We start from the raw sequence: 15,733 nt of genomic DNA on the forward strand, positions 1-15,733 counted from the left end.
AATTATGTCTAACCCAGAGACAATGAAGTATGCAATGTGAAGAACAGAAGGGGTTAGAGGGACTAGTCATGGTGGTCCATGTCTTTAATGCCAGAATGTAGAAGACAGAGTAGGTGGGGTTCTAGGCCAGCCAAGGCTATAAAATGAGACCAGTTTTAAACAAAAAACAAAGACAAAAGAAAAGAAAGAGGTTTGGGGATGTAGAAGGGGTGGGACTTTATTTTAAGGCAACAAGTATTTAATATTTCATAAATTCCAGAGTAACTAAATGCAAGCTAATAGTAGACTGAAGTTAATGTTGTAATCATAATATTGCACAAGCTTATTTTTATCTTTGTATGTATACACACACACACACACACACATCACAATAAATAAATGGGAAGAAAGCCACTCTAATGTTGGTACTTTTTAAAAGGCAATTTAATTAACTTTATTAAATGTTACATGGTTTGGAAATAGTAATTTTTTCCTCTGGAAATCTATTCTTAATATACAATCAGATGTAGACATAAATGTACAAGATTATTACATTTTTACTATTTAATGAAGCATGAATTATGAGTGGGCTGTTAAAAATCCTCTTTTTAGGGGCTGGAGAGATGATTTACCAGTTAAGAGCAGTGGCTATGGTTCTGGAGGACCCAGGTTCAATTCCCAGTACCCATTTGGCAGCTCACAACTGTTTGTAATTCAAGTTGTAGAGGATCAGATATCCCCTCTTCTAGCTTCTGCAAGCACACAGACATACTTGGAAGGCAAAACATCCATGACATTTGAAAAAAAAAAATCCCGTTTTTAAATGTTTGCGTGAATATTTATACATAAAGACAGACGCTAATTCATATGATATTAACCATTTTGTCTTTTGGTAGTGGGATCATTGATGGTTCTCCTAGTTTACTTTCTATGTAAAGCTCTGTTTTTACAAAGCTTTTATTATTTATGACTGTAAGTTTTAAAACCCACTTTACGTTATAATGAAGCCTATGTTGCAGAAGGTATGATAAAAACATATTTACCATTTAAAAGACAGTCACAAATAGTCATGTATTTCTTCCATTTATAAAGGACCACCATGTATCTGACATAAAAATGCAAAGCAAATTTAGAAGGCTTTTTGTTCTCTGTTACCCTAGAGTAGTTAGTAGTACTGATCAAATTTTGAGAACTGGCCACACCAGACATAGACTCAAGATAAAAATAAACTGAGTAGGGCTGGAGAGATGGCTCAGAGGTTAAGAGCATAGGTTGCACTTCCAAAGGTCATGAGTTCAATTCCCAGCAACAACATGGTGGCTCACAACCATCTATGATGAGATCTGATGCCCTCTTCTGGTGTGCAGGTCTACATGCAGACAGAACATTGTATACATAATAAATACATCTTAAAATAAAATAAAATAAACTGAGTAAACACAGAAATACTCAAGTGAGTCATGAACAACAAGTAAGCCAATCACCTGCTTTGTGCTCACCTGTCTACTCACAAAAGCGGAAATATGATGGTAGGTGGAACTATTGGTTTTCAATGAAGGAATTCTGTTTACATCAATGTTCTGAAAAATAAAACATAAAATACAGTTCATATTAAAATACATTTTCAATTCAAGCTAGAACCATTGCAAAAAGTAAAAATTATTTTATTATTGAAACAATATTTTGCTACATAGCCTATCTGGCTTAGAACTTATGGCAATTCTCCTGTCTCAACCGCCTGAATGCTGGGATTACAGGTGTGTACTGAAACAAAATTATGTATTAATCCATGCTATGATTCATTCTAAAATTTGTTCTACTTTAATCCCCACTAGAAGATGTTAGGAGGGAACAGAAGAGAAACTTCAGGGGTGATTAGGGCAGCTCTTCTAATAAACAGATTAATCTGTTCAAATGATTAATGGATTCCAAGGCTGATTGTTTCTAAGGTGAGTCTGTTACAAAAGCCAGTTTTCCTAGATTTCCTTGTTTGTGGTTTTGATGTTCTCCATCAACTTGTGACTGCCAGTAAGAAGACCACCACCAGATGAAGCCCATCTGTCTGGCACCATGAGCCAGGCTTTTTTCTATGAATTATCTTGCCTATTGCACTGTATTATTAGAAACAGAAAATGCACTAAAACAAGACCAATGCTAAAATCTGCTTAATAATGAAATAAATCTTTTTATCCAGAGTTAAATTACTTCATGAAGTTAAATTACTTCAAGTACTAGATCTTCTAATTCTTCAAACACCTTCTAGATATCTGTATATCAATGTTTTGTTTTCATTTCATTTTATTTCATTTCAGAAGTTTACTCTAATTTCTATGTTACTTAAAAGACATTTTTGCTATAGCACCTCCTTTATTCTGCCTTTTACTGGTGACTTTTATCCAGGGCTTTGTACATGCTAGGCAAGTGCTCTTCCACTGACTTCATCTTCAGAACTGAGAGCAGTTTCAAGTCTCCTGAATAAAAATGTGCTTATAAGACACAACTGGGCACGGTGGCACACCTTTAATCCCAGTACTCGGGGAGGCAGAGGCAGGTGGATCTCTTTGAGGTCAAGGCCAGCCTGATCTACAAAGTCCAAGACAGCCAAGGCTACACAGAGAAACCCTGTCTCAAAAAAACAAAACCAAAAACAAACAAACAAACAAACAAAGACACCAAATGAAGTTAGAAGCACAACTAAAAAAGAAAAAAAATTCCATTAATCTCATTTCTTAATGTTTAATAATGTATTAATTTCTGCTCTAGAAACAGGAGCTCATATTTAAGCACACTAATTCCACAAGTTTAAAAAGATGAAATAAGCTACTTCCCTGCTTCTGATACTTTCCCATAAAAATAGCCAGCCCATTACAATTTATTATATTAAACAAGTGATTTCTGAGCTCCACTATGTTCAAGCTAAGTATTGTAACAACACAGAAAATAAAGTAACAATCCCTGCTTTCAAGAAACTCAAAGTAACAGTTCTAAAAGTGAATTCTAAGGATTGAACATGCTGTATGTAGCCTGATAGTCTGTTCATAGAGAAATGCCAACAATTCCCTTTAGTCTCTTCTGCACCTGGTGCTGATTCTGTCCCTCAGCTTTCCTATGAAAAGAAGGCACACAGCTATCTGTCACAAAGTCACGGTGACAATTATTGTGGGAATTGCAATGTTTCTGAGGAAGCACCTGTTAAACCACAAAGAGGTAACACTGACAAGCTCAGAAGGAAAAGCATAATTGAGAAATGATTAGACACAGCTTTAATATAAATGAGTGCGGAAAACAAACGGGACTCAAGGATAAAAAAAGAGGCAAGAAGACATGATTGAGGAAAACCAAGTAATATGAATGTGCTAAAAGAATTACCTAAATTGCTTCTGAAACCTAGATATCTTAGTCCTTCTCCAAACCAATGAAAATCAGAACTTTGGAGATACTGCCTAGCACTAGTATTAATTTTTTAAGCTCTCAAGTGGTAAATGTTCAGTTCAAATTGAGAACTCTTTAAACTCGTCAGAAGAGCCTGAGGAGCATGTACACAGGCAGCAAAGGGCGAGAACAGGGCAATCTTATTCAGTCTTAATAATCAAGGCAAAAAAAATAAACTACAAACAAAGGGTATTTTCCCACTCATAAAAACATTAGCTGATTATTTTACTTTTGTGATAGGGTCTCATGTAGTACAGGTTAGCCTTAAACTTGCTGCAGCTGAGGATGGCCATGCACTCCTAATTCTCTTGCCTCCCGACTCCTGGGTGCTATGATTACAATTATGTGCCACTATGCTTTGTTCAACAGTTAATTTGTGAATTAAGGTTCAATACAATTACACAACATGCTAAAAAACTGAAATCACAAAGCAAAGATTCACAGGATAGTAATATGCTTAAGACAAGAACAAGCCACCATACCAGGCTATTAAGTAATAATCTAGTGCCAGGCCAGGCATGAGATACCTCGCTATGAGTTGGTCACAGAGGCAAGAGGTCCTCAAACAACATAAGGTATTGTGCCATTGTTCTTGGTTGCAGAAAAGATTCTATTGATGAAATCACCACACACTTTGGTTGCAGAGACATTATGGTGTTTACAACACTGAGGTTTTCAATATTATGGCTGTTTACATTTACAGAATGTGGTGTTTGAGCAGTTGACCTCAGTGGAGTCTACAGAAGTGGATTCATGGGAAGCTAAGAGCCATGGGAAAAAGATGATGAGCTTGTAGCATCAGATCTTAATATAAACTCTGGTTCTCTATTCAGGATAGTTAACCCTTGATCTTCATTTTTCCTAACTTGTGAAAAAGGTATAACTTTTACTTGCATGGCTATCATGGTGAGTAAATGAGACATACTAAAACCACAGATATTCAATAGTGTATGTAAGTTCTACTTACATCATAGGAACAGTTTTTGGATAAGCTTTAATGTATCCAAAATGATATTTCTTTCGATTATGTAAACAAAAACCTTGTTTTATGTTTGTTTAATTGGTTTTTCAAGACTGGGTCTCAAACAAGTCTGAACTAGCTTCCAAGTTGCCATGGAAGCAACACTGGCCTTGAACTCTTAATCTTCCCTGCCTCCACCTACAGAAGAATGGGTGCCATGCCCAGCTACACTGTTCTTGATTTGAGAAACTAAACAATTTACATTTCTTTCCTCAGGTTTCTCAGTATTTGAATTTTTATGTTTAAAGAAATAGCGACATAGATATACCTATTCTATATACGACACATGATCTTTAAAGAGTATACCTTACCTTCAAGATCCCCAAACATTATAACTTAGTCCTTCAAACTTAAGTCCTATTCTTTCCTTTAACACCACAAACTCACAACCAGCTCAAAACATAATCTAAGACACTGTTCTTTCCCAAACACCTGGATAGGTTTGAATAAAGGTCATATTGTGAAACATTGTTTTTAACCAAACACGAATACAATCATCCTAGCCAGCAATGGTGTCATATATCTTTAATCCCAGCACTTGGGAGGCAGAGACAGGTGGATCTCTGCGTATGAGGCCAGCCTGGCTTACATAGTGAGTTCCAAGACAGACAAGGCTACACAGAAAAGCTGCCTCAAAAAAACAAAAAAGAGAAAGAAAGAAAGAATATAATCACTCGGATCTTGGTTTATAAGAGTTATTTATCTAGAAACAATGCCTCTACAACACACACACAGAGCAAGGTGCTTTGAAGAGCCAGAAGTTGGGCAGTGTGTGTCATTTGCCAGGGTCATTTGCTGGGCTACAGAATAAAGCAACACTATAGAATCGCAGATACAGAACCAGACTGAAGAGCCTTCTCTTCAGTGAAGAGAGTATAAACTTCAAGGAAAAAAAAAAGAATATGACAACAGTTGGTATATAATAAAACTTAATACCTCCAGGATGATACTCAGAAAAATGAAAGACACCCTACCCTCACTACAAAACAACAACAAATGTGCTACCCTGGAACTGATTATTCTACCTATCCTACACTCTAAAAAGCATTCTCCTTCAAGAAGCCTAAAAGCTGGCTTATGGATGCTGGAAAATTTAATAAAAGCAAACAAAAGGCATCACATCATAGGTTAAAATACTGCTTGTCTTTTTAATATCTTGCATGGTCCGGGGGAATGGCTGAAATAGGGCACTCCCACCTGGGCCTCACTGGATCATGGCAGATGGCTCAGTGAAAGAGTGAGAAGAAGGAGACTGACACTCATGCTGATCACATACAAATAGATGACAGATAGCCTCATATCAGTATTGTTTTCATGCTTTTTAAAAAAAGCTTCTGTTTAACTTTCACACACAAATTACCATAAGTGTAATTTGATAGTCATCTATATAGCCACTCCAATGACTACAAAGTGTTAATATAAATAAGAGAACTCATTTTTTTATTTATCTCCTCTCTTTTTTTTCTTTTGAAACAAAGTCTTATTAAGCTCAATAGCCATCCTCCTGCCTGAGCTTCACAAATGATAGGAATAAAGGCATGAGTCAGCATGTCCATTCTAGTATTCTTTTTATTTTATTATTTTTTTAATATTAGTTACAGTTTGTTAACTTTGTATCCCCGCTGTATCCTGCTCCCTCTTTCCATCCCTTTCATCTGATCCTGGTTTATCAGGTATCTTCAGGACTGGCTGCAAAATCCTCCTCTGTGGCCTAGCAGGGCTGCTCCTTCCTGGGGTGTGTGTGTGTGTGTGTGTGTGTGTGTGTGTGTGTGTGTGTGTTAAAGAGCCTGCCATTGAGTTCATGTCAGAAACAGTCCCTGTTCCCCTTATTAGGGTACCCACTTGGATACTGAGCTACCATGAGCTACATCTGAGTAGAGGTTCTAGGTTATATCCATACAAGGTCCTTGGTTGGAGAAACAGTCTCATAAAGGACCCCTGTACCCATATATATTTGGTCCTTGTGGAGCTCCTGTCCTCTCCAGGTCATATTAACTCCCCCTTCTTTCTTATGATTCCAGGGACTCTGCCAAAGGTTTGGTTATGAGTCTTAATATCTGCTTTGATACACTGCTACATAGTCTTTCAGAGGTCCTCTGTGGTAGGCTCCTGTCCTGTTACTTGTTTTCTCCTACATCCAATGTCCATCACATTTGTCTTTCTAAGTGAGGCTTGATCATCTTACCCTGGGTCCTCTTTCTTATTTATCTTCATTAGGTATATAGATTTCAATATGTTTATCCTATCTTATAGGTCTATATAAGTGAGTATATACCATGCATGTCTTTCTGCTTTTGGGCTACCTCACTCAGGATACTCGTTTCTAGGTCCCATTCTAGTATTCTTAAGATTGAACTATTTTAAACGTGTAAACATAAATAAGTCTAATCACAAAGTACACCTACACCTGTAAGTAAACTTCTCATGGTCTTATGACAGTAAACAAATTTAGAAGTATATGAGTCCTACTTCTTTTTTAGATGGTGAGCCAAATCCAGAATATGGATTGTCTACAGAACAACTAATGTACCTTTTTTTTTGGCAAATACAGGATAAAAAAATAAATAAAAAATAAAAGCCAGAACGATTAGTAGCACAATAAAAAACAAACCCATTATGCTTTGTAAACACACAATTGTTTTGAAACCACAAGGGAAAATGCAACACATTTGGGGAAAACAAGCATTAGCTAACACTGAGCAAAATGCCAGTACTGTTATCTTTTTAAAGTTCTTAAAAACATACATTAAAGTATTTATAGGTAAAACACTATCTAGGATTTAAAAGCACTCTCTATATACTTATATGTTATTACGTAATTAAAACTTATTTAAACAAAGCTCTAGGCAATTCACCTCAAAAGGGGCTGGGACAGGAGGTGGCAGCCTGGCCATTTTAGCTGATCTCTCTTTTTCCACAAGTAATGCTTCCTTTCGAGCTTTTATATTCCTTAAAAGACAAGAGATGCAACCAATTAGTTTCTTAGGTAATATCCACTGTCACAAGAGGACCAGAAATGCATTTACTTGATATCAGCGTATTACAGAGTTAAAAACATAAACCTCGGGACTCGTTTTCTAGCTGAGTCTACATCCAATTTGTTGTTTGACAAAGCATACATGCAAGAACATGTTTAGCAGCTACAAGACGTTTATCTAAATACAGGAGGGTCAACTGAACAATCACTCAGAGTTCTTTACAGTGAGAGCAGAACTAAAAATGCTAAAGACAGGCCACTGTGTAAAATGGCAAGTACAGACCAGGCATACCATGCAAAGATTACTAATGACTGAAGCTTTCCAGGTCACAACCGTGTGTGTGTGCGCGCCTTCTGAGATCAGGGTGGTCTTGAACTCACAAAAATCTTCCAGCTTCTGCCACCCAAGTACCAGAATTAAAGGTGTACACCACCATACCCTGTCCCAAGACCTCTGTAATACTCTTAACCACATATTTTTTTTTACTTCCTTTTTACATTGGAGACAGTTTTCGGTTAATGTAAAGTCTGAACTGTCCATACATTTCTTCAGATATTCTGCCACTAAACTCAGAATGTTTACTCAACTAGGTAAACTATCCCCTCCTGCATTAGTGAGCACAGTTAAAAGTACAATGGACACACAACCTTTAGTGTGTCCTTACAAAGCCTCCCGCTCTCTATTTCCTGTCATACTGGCTTCAGCTGAAAATATGGTAAATTATTATGTCACCTGGTTTTCTGTTTCATTAACATTTCTTTTTCATTTTTCTGCATTCTTAGGGCTTCTTTATGTCTCATTTCTGCTTTTCTTTTTCTTTCTGCTGCCCGCTGAGCCAGAGTATCCAAGTCAGGTTCCTAGAAGTATATAGAACTTAAAAAAGTCATGTTACACGGAAGAACAGAAATGTCTACTTGACATCAACATATTATTTTTCAATTTCATCATCTCCTATAGTACACAGAGCTAACTGAGCATGGCAATGGTACCACCACCACCATGCCACAGTAGTAATCACTTAATTTACTACGAAAACAGGAAATATCAAGCTACTTTGGACAAGGGTTAAATTAACCAGTAAAATATTTTATTTAAACTAAAATGCCAAAAGTATACAGTAATACAGGTGGTTCCCTGGCATTCAAAAATCATATGGGTTTCATTCAAATGAGTTAGGCTTGGGAATATGATTAAACACAAGACCAACAGTGACTCACAAAAAGTAAAAAAAAAAAAAAAAAAAAAAAAAAAAGAACTTAGGGCTGTTGGTAAAAATACACAAACTAGCTTTCTTTTCTTCTTTCTTCCTTCCCTCCCTCCCCCCCTTTTCCTCTTTAACTAACTATGTTGACCAGGCTGGCTCTGATCTTAAGGAAGTCCTCCTGTCTCTTTGTTTGAATGTTGGGATTACAGGAACACATGTATACCATGCCCGACCAATGACTATTTTCTAGGTATAAATCATAGTAAGCAAACCAAGTAAACGCTAGGAGTTGTCTGAAACAACTCTACCTGGCCTTTAGGAAAGTGAACAGTAACAAAAAGGCAAATGTATTCAGTCATACATATTTAGAGGTGTTAGAAATGAATTTGAATTTGGAAATCTGAATTTAGTCCTCTGAATGTGTCCAACCTGCTTGAGACAAACAATTTCTGACTCATTTTATACAGGCAAGAACTGGAAAAAATAATGTAAACTTGAACACCAGAGGAAGACAGGTAATGAATACTTATTAGGTAATGAATACACCATTCTTCACAGTAGCTTAAACTGATTTAGAAAATAAAGGTCACCTTGCCTCTCCCGGTTCTACACATTAAAACATGTTTATCGTGAAAGCATCCGATAAATAAATTAAATATAACTAACTATAATGTCTCAATCAGTGATTAGATGAGCTCACCCACTCACATTTTCTTTAGCCTGTCGATGTCCCTCTCCCAGATGTTTTAAACTGGCCAAATATAGTTTTTCCAATTTCTGTATTCTCTGATTTTGTGCTTCTTCCCATTCTGTTCTTAGCTCCTCAGCCAAACGAGAAAACTGCTGATTTCGCCTCTGTTTTATGTCTTCTCTTATTTGGAAAGCAATGCTCCTTTCCTGTTCTCGAACCTGAAAGATGAGTATTTTGTGCAAAATACATAAACGGGGTTTAAACATTAAAAAAAAAAAAAAAAAAACTAAGAATAGGAATTCCAATGAATTCTCTTCAGATTCTATCAATTCTCCTAAATACTCTTTAGATACAGGCTATGGTTAGTAGAGCAATCTAACTAACAGAGAAAAAAGGGGGAGGCTATTTAGAGCATTTTTATTATATTCATTTGTCACATATACACAAATGAACATAATAAAATGTTCTGTGTATGTGTGTGCCATAGCACAGGAGCCTGAGGACAGCCTTCACGAGTTCCAACATGAGGGTCCTTGGGCTAGGACCTGGCTTGCCAAGCTTGGCGACCAGGTACCTTTACCTAACTGAACCATCTCAGCAGCCCACAAGGTTATTTCTGAAGTTCCTTAATCAATGTGTTTTATCTACTCTACCTCCAATAACATCTAAGATGCTAAAATGGTAAGGTGATTTCACAAGCTTTACAGCTGAGGTCAGATGGGAGCTTGCTCTCTAGGGAACATCATCTCTGATTCTAGGTAGAAAACTATTAACACAACTCACAAAGGCTTAGCTTTAGACTGTGAGAAAGAGAAATCTAAGATTTCCTAAGAAGCTTATCTCAGATGCTCACATAAATAAGTCTTTCATCTTTCCAATAGTCTTCTCCAAATTCTTTCTAAGCTTCCTCTTCTAATGTTCAGTAACTATGCATCATTAAGAAATGGGACGGAAAAATTTTAAAAGCCAGAAACTGAGGAAGATTTCTGAATAATGTCTTCTGTACATAACAGAACTGTTGCATACATGAATCTGTGGTTGCTGACACAAGATCAAGCCAGTCTATGTTCCTGAACGAAGAGGAGGGCTCATGAGGCCCCACCCCTAACTAAAAAGCTATTGGGAGCTGACAGCTGCTGGGGGAAGAGTTAGTTTTCTTCAGCAATGTGCTCCAATAGCACATTGCCCATGCTCCAGTGGATGGTGCCATGCATGTGCACGCAGAGTAAAATGGACTCAGTGGATTATTGAGAAAAAAAAAAAAAAAGGAAAAGAGAGAGAGATATAAAGTAGGAAGAATGTGGAGAATGTGGAAGAAAATTGGGAAGGAAATGAAGGGAGAAGGGATGGGTAGATAACTATCTAAATATACAGTATCCACACATGCAATTACCAAAGAATAAAAATTTTTTAAAATATATAGGTAATTAAATAACTATCTTCTAATACTTGAGTTAAGCAATATCTTTCAACTCTTTTCTCAGATACTTATCAGCAGCTTATTTTTCAAATGTTCCAAAACTGGTAAATACGCAAGAACCAGGGCTCTTTAAAGGACAGAAAAAGCTTGTAAAACAACATTTTGTTTAGAATTAATTATATTTAATCCAAAATATACAAATGATTTGAGGAAAACAAAAATTTAAACTCCAAGTAGATGATACCTGTAGCAACCTTAGTTTCCGTCTTCTTTCATAATCTTCCTTCAAAATGAAGGCTTCCTCATTAGGACTCAGTCTCAGCTTGCCATTATTCATTACCTTTCTTTTCATTTCTGTATAATATAAAGGGTCTGAATCGAAGAGAAATAAACAGATGAGTGTCTGTAAACTATGTTGCTGAAATAGGGCAACAATTAAAATAATTTTAAAACTTCATATTAATGTTTTTGATATTTAAGTGGTTATATATATTTTCTACACATTACATATATATATATGTATATATATATATATATGCAATAGAATAACACAGTCCAACTTAGTTATCTGGTCTTTAGATCACTGTTTGTCAAATGGATGAGAAAGAAAATGAAGAGTGGGTAGAATTCCTCCCAAGTTTGTCTCTATCTATAGATGACTGACAATATTTCAGACTGTACATTTTCCCTGAGTTAGCATTTCCAGAACTTATTAAGCACTTAAAAGATGGGTTGGCACTGAATAAATGTTTTCACAAGTACAATTTAATTTCACAAGTACCCAGGTAACCTGTACCTAACAAAAAGAAAAAGATAACTTTAAGGACCCTGGTTTGCTGTACATAATTTATCACCTAGCACCATTAAATCTCATGGAATATTATCAATCCCATAGGCTTAGTCTAAAAGATCCTCAACAATTACAAACATGCTGTATTAGTTGTGATAGTCAGGAGTTCTATTGTTTCAATAAAACACCATCACCAAAAGCAACCTGGAATACAGGTTTCATTTGAGCTTATAGTTCCACATCATAGTCCATCACTGAGGGAATCAAGGCAGGAACTCAAATGACAGAAACAGGGAAGCAGGAGCTGATGCAGAGGCCATGGTAGTGTGCTGCTCATTGGCTTGCACAACTGCTTTCTTATACTACCCAGCATGACCTTCCCAAGGATGGCACAGAACACTGCGTGTCCGGCCCTTCCACATCAATCATTAATCAAATTATATTACAGATGTGCCTACAGGCACATTTTATGTGAGATTTTTTTCTCAGTTGAAAGTTCTCTTCCCAATCAACTCTAATTGGTGTCAACGTGGCATGAAACTTAAAAAAAAAAAAAAAAAAAAAAAAAAAAGACCATTTTAAAAATCCCTATAGGATATTTCCAATGGGATAAGAGCTTAGATTCTCGGGTCTATTTTATTGCTACTTCTGGTAGTTCTTGATGTCACCCTACACTGTTTTTCTGTCTGTAGTTCTGGGATGGAACTCAGGGCTTTTCAGATGTTCATGCTTCCACTCTGCTAAATCCTACTACTCTTCTCTAGAACTTATATTTTTAACATGGCTTATCTAGAGGAATGTGGTATGGGAAACTAGAATGTGAGAGCTGGTGTTCTTTGAAACTCTTTCCAAGTGATTCTGTTATCAACAAGTTCCTGTGATACCACTACCAAACAGTATACACTTAATATCAGCACACTATTACAATTTTTATCTAGATGAGTGCACATCTTTCGGGTCTCTTTACAGTGATGAGGCAGGCAAACTGTATAACTGGATATTGACAGCTCTGTGAAGCTGGGTAAAGCTCAGCCTACGGAGCTGTCCTCTCTGAATGAGCTTTACTCATCTCACCTAGAATATATAGACTGCCCATATAGGGATAGCTTGTCTTTTAGTTTATTAATTACTATTTGTCTTCTGTAGACAGGTTCTTAATAACTGAGTTGATAGTGGTTATAGTTTTCAAAACTCTTAATACTCAAATATAACTTTAAATTCCTGTTTCAATAGAGTGCTTGGGTAACCTAGCAGAAACTAACACGTTTTTCAGAGAATTCTCCATCACAAATGTTGGTCAGGACAAGTCTGATTTTGTTTGTTGTTTTGTTTTTGTTTTGCAAGACAGGGTTTCTTGGTATAGCCTTGGCTGTCCTGGACTTGCTTTGTAGACCAGGCTGGCCTCAAACTCAAAGATCCATCTGCCTCTGCCTCCCTGAGCACTGAGATCAAAGGCGTGCACCACCATATCTTTTGTCTAAAAAATTATCTTGCATCTTATAAATAGTTCAGGATGGACTGAATTACACTGTTTTAATTCATGTGCAGTACTACATGGCAGACCCAAACCCAGTCATGATTATATCCAAGAGGACTAACGTCAAACAGGAGTAACTGCTTGAATTAAAAACCTTTCCCAATATATCTCCCCCCGCCCCTGACATTCTTAAAAAAAGAAGACTCATGAAGATGGTTGAGGCTCCAAGAGAGGAATATTGTAAGTTGCTTTCCATAGGAGAAAACTATTCCTCCTACACTGATCAAGTAGAATCCCAATTGATTGCCTTGGTCTGTTCTATCCATGTAGATTTTTAAAACCTATGTTTTAACTGTCCAATAATGATGGACGCTGTAGGATTTACCTTGATAGTTTTCATTCTGAGGATTAGGCATTATCTGACACACAATAATCACAAAATTAGTACTAGACTTAGCAGAAGGCAGTAGCCAAGTCTCAAATCCCTTAGGTCTTGTTATATTTCTCCTGGTGAGCGGAGTAATACCTACCACACGTGGTTGTACTAAGTGTGTGGCTTAATTAGTAAGAACTGCCTAACACATTCTAACATAAGACTGACGACAACCATTGGCCGCTGTAGTTTCTTGAGGCAAGGTCGAACTGCCTAGGCTGGCCTTGAACTCGAGGCACTCCTCCTGCCCCGCAAGCGCTGGGGGTCCAGGGTGAATCAACACCCCCGGCCGGTACTGCCAATTTTCCTAAGCTGAGCGTATGACAGCAGAGTACCAGGGAAGCGGATCCCACAGAAAGGCCGAGCTCTCCGCAGGGTCGGTCTCGGGGCGGCTTAAAGGGCCGGGAGCCTCGCCAGCCTGCTCGTGGCCTGCCAAGAGAACCCTCCTGGGCCCCCGTCACTCACCTGACGATAGGTGTGGTCGGACCTCACCACGCTCAGGAACCCGCCGACTGCAGACTACCCAGCAGCGGTTTGGGCACCTGTGGGACGGCCATCGCCAGGCTCTCGTCACTTCCGTCATTTAAACGGCCCGCCAATGGCGGGAGCGGACGGCGGGAACCAGCTTGGTTCTGCCTCCGCCGAGGCCGCTGGGAAGGCCAAGCTGTACCAAGCCCCGCCCACTTCCAGCGCTGCGCATGTGCGGCCCCGCCCACATGCACGCATGCGCAGTCTTGCGCAGCGAGCCATTATCTCTCACAACGGCCGGTTGTGTAGTCCTGCTTCCTCTCTGATGATGTGTTCCCTTCCCAAGTGCGGAAGAGGAGGTGTAGGAGAGGGAAGATCCCTGGCGAACCACGAAGCGAGACATTAGTCTTTCTTGTTCTTGAGGCATGTTTGGCTCAGTTGCTTGGCACTTCTCATGACTGGCCAGTTATGTGCTCTACCCAGCTGGCGTCTTGGCGCAGAAAGTCCTCAAGTGAAGTTTGGGATTGAGACATGTTCCGTTTTGGATAGGAAAGCATGAGTAGTCAAAGCAAGCGCAATAAGCAGAGAGTGTCAGGCTTCACATCGCGACTCTTCACATGCGTTCTAGCTGGGACCCTGAACCACTGGAGTCAGAGCTTCTCTCGAGAGTCTAAAGTTTTGTATTGCTGTAGACCACGCCACCCTGGAATGTCCGAAGTGACGTTTCACCTGGCGTCTGTTCCTGTCAGCTAAGGGCTCTGCTCGAAGTGTTCTGGAGTGCCTGCCTCCCTGTGCCTTTGCAATGAGGACCGGACGTCTACCTCACTGTTTGTTCGCTGAGTTTTCAGAGGTAGTGTCCCAAGAGAATTCCCCAGGAAAGAGTGAGGCTGCTAGTACTTTGGCACGGGAGGCTGAGGAGTTGTAAATTTTGCCGCGTTGTATTGGCTAGGTATCAGGTGTGGGCATCTTAATCCACTGTGGTGTCCTTGGGTAACTGTTTAGATACTTGGCCTGCTCTCTTCACAGGACCCATGGAAGACTTAAAAGAATCAAGTGAAGGCATTTTGCAGATTCTTAAAAAGTAGAAGTTCTTTAGTTTGTGTTTTCTTTCTTGTTTAGAACTTTGCTCTTTGATACAGACTCAGCCCCTCAGGGCACAGAGGTATGACCATCCTCTATCTCCCTTGCCACTGACTGGCCCAAGGATTGGCACATGACTTAAATTGGGTCAACCACAGTATTTTGAAGTAATTTGTTCTTATTGGAAACAACAAGGATGAACACGTTCTTCTTTGAGCTCAAACCAGGATATGAATCTGGAGCCTCACCGAATAAATTCTTCATCATATATCTCCACACAAGCTGGTCTGAAAGCACAAGTCTGATGTACATCACGGAGCACAAAGAAATTCTGTGTTCAGATTCCTGAATGCAGCCATCCTTGAGGTCAGCAACAAACCTGGTCATTCTGTATCTTTTGGACAGGAATCCTGATTTTAAGATGCTTTCAATATGGGGTTCTGTGTTTTGTAGATTAAAAAAAAATGCTTCAGTTTTGCTTGTGAGTCATCATCTCACTGAGTGCTCTGGAACTTGATATACAGACCAAGCTGGCCTTGAGCTCAAAGAGATCCTCTCTCTCCCTAATGCTGGGATTAAAGGCATGTGCCACTGTGACTTAGCAGGCTACAGGTTTATTTGGTATCTCGGGGAATAAAACAGAATAATAGTTGAGATGTCGGACCCAGAGTCCAACTTCATGGATGTAAATCTTTAGCTTACCAACTCTGACCCTGTTTCTTAATTCCTGAATTTCCTTACAAGTCAGTTTTCTCAACTC

At 38.6% G+C, this 15,733-nt stretch overlaps 1 protein-coding gene across 6 annotated transcripts in view; it reads right to left on the bottom strand.

Annotated features, from left to right (window-relative positions):
* The window catches only part of Cep295 (centrosomal protein 295), a 42,670-nt gene extending 28,637 nt beyond the window's left edge, over positions 1-14,033 (bottom strand). For 5 of the 6 annotated variants that reach the window (XM_060369584.1, XM_060369577.1, XM_060369574.1 and 2 more), the window contains exons 1-6: positions 13,891-14,033; positions 10,970-11,097; positions 9,323-9,523; positions 8,143-8,267; positions 7,288-7,381; positions 1,479-1,559 (exon numbers count right to left, since the gene is read on the bottom strand). In XM_060369584.1, the coding sequence (XP_060225567.1) occupies positions 1,479-1,559; positions 7,288-7,381; positions 8,143-8,267; positions 9,323-9,523; positions 10,970-11,097; positions 13,891-14,008 (747 nt within the window). In that variant the 5' untranslated portion in view covers positions 14,009-14,033. Of the gene's footprint in view, positions 1-1,478; positions 1,560-7,287; positions 7,382-8,142; positions 8,268-9,322; positions 9,524-10,969; positions 11,098-13,890 lie in introns of those variants that run through there. The other variant, XM_060369588.1, reaches the window with a different exon arrangement.
* Between the last annotated feature and the right edge of the window lie 1,700 nt (positions 14,034-15,733).

This window comes from Meriones unguiculatus, chromosome 1 (assembly GCF_030254825.1).
Source record: "Meriones unguiculatus strain TT.TT164.6M chromosome 1, Bangor_MerUng_6.1, whole genome shotgun sequence".
Lineage (NCBI taxonomy): Eukaryota > Metazoa > Chordata > Mammalia > Rodentia > Muridae > Meriones > Meriones unguiculatus.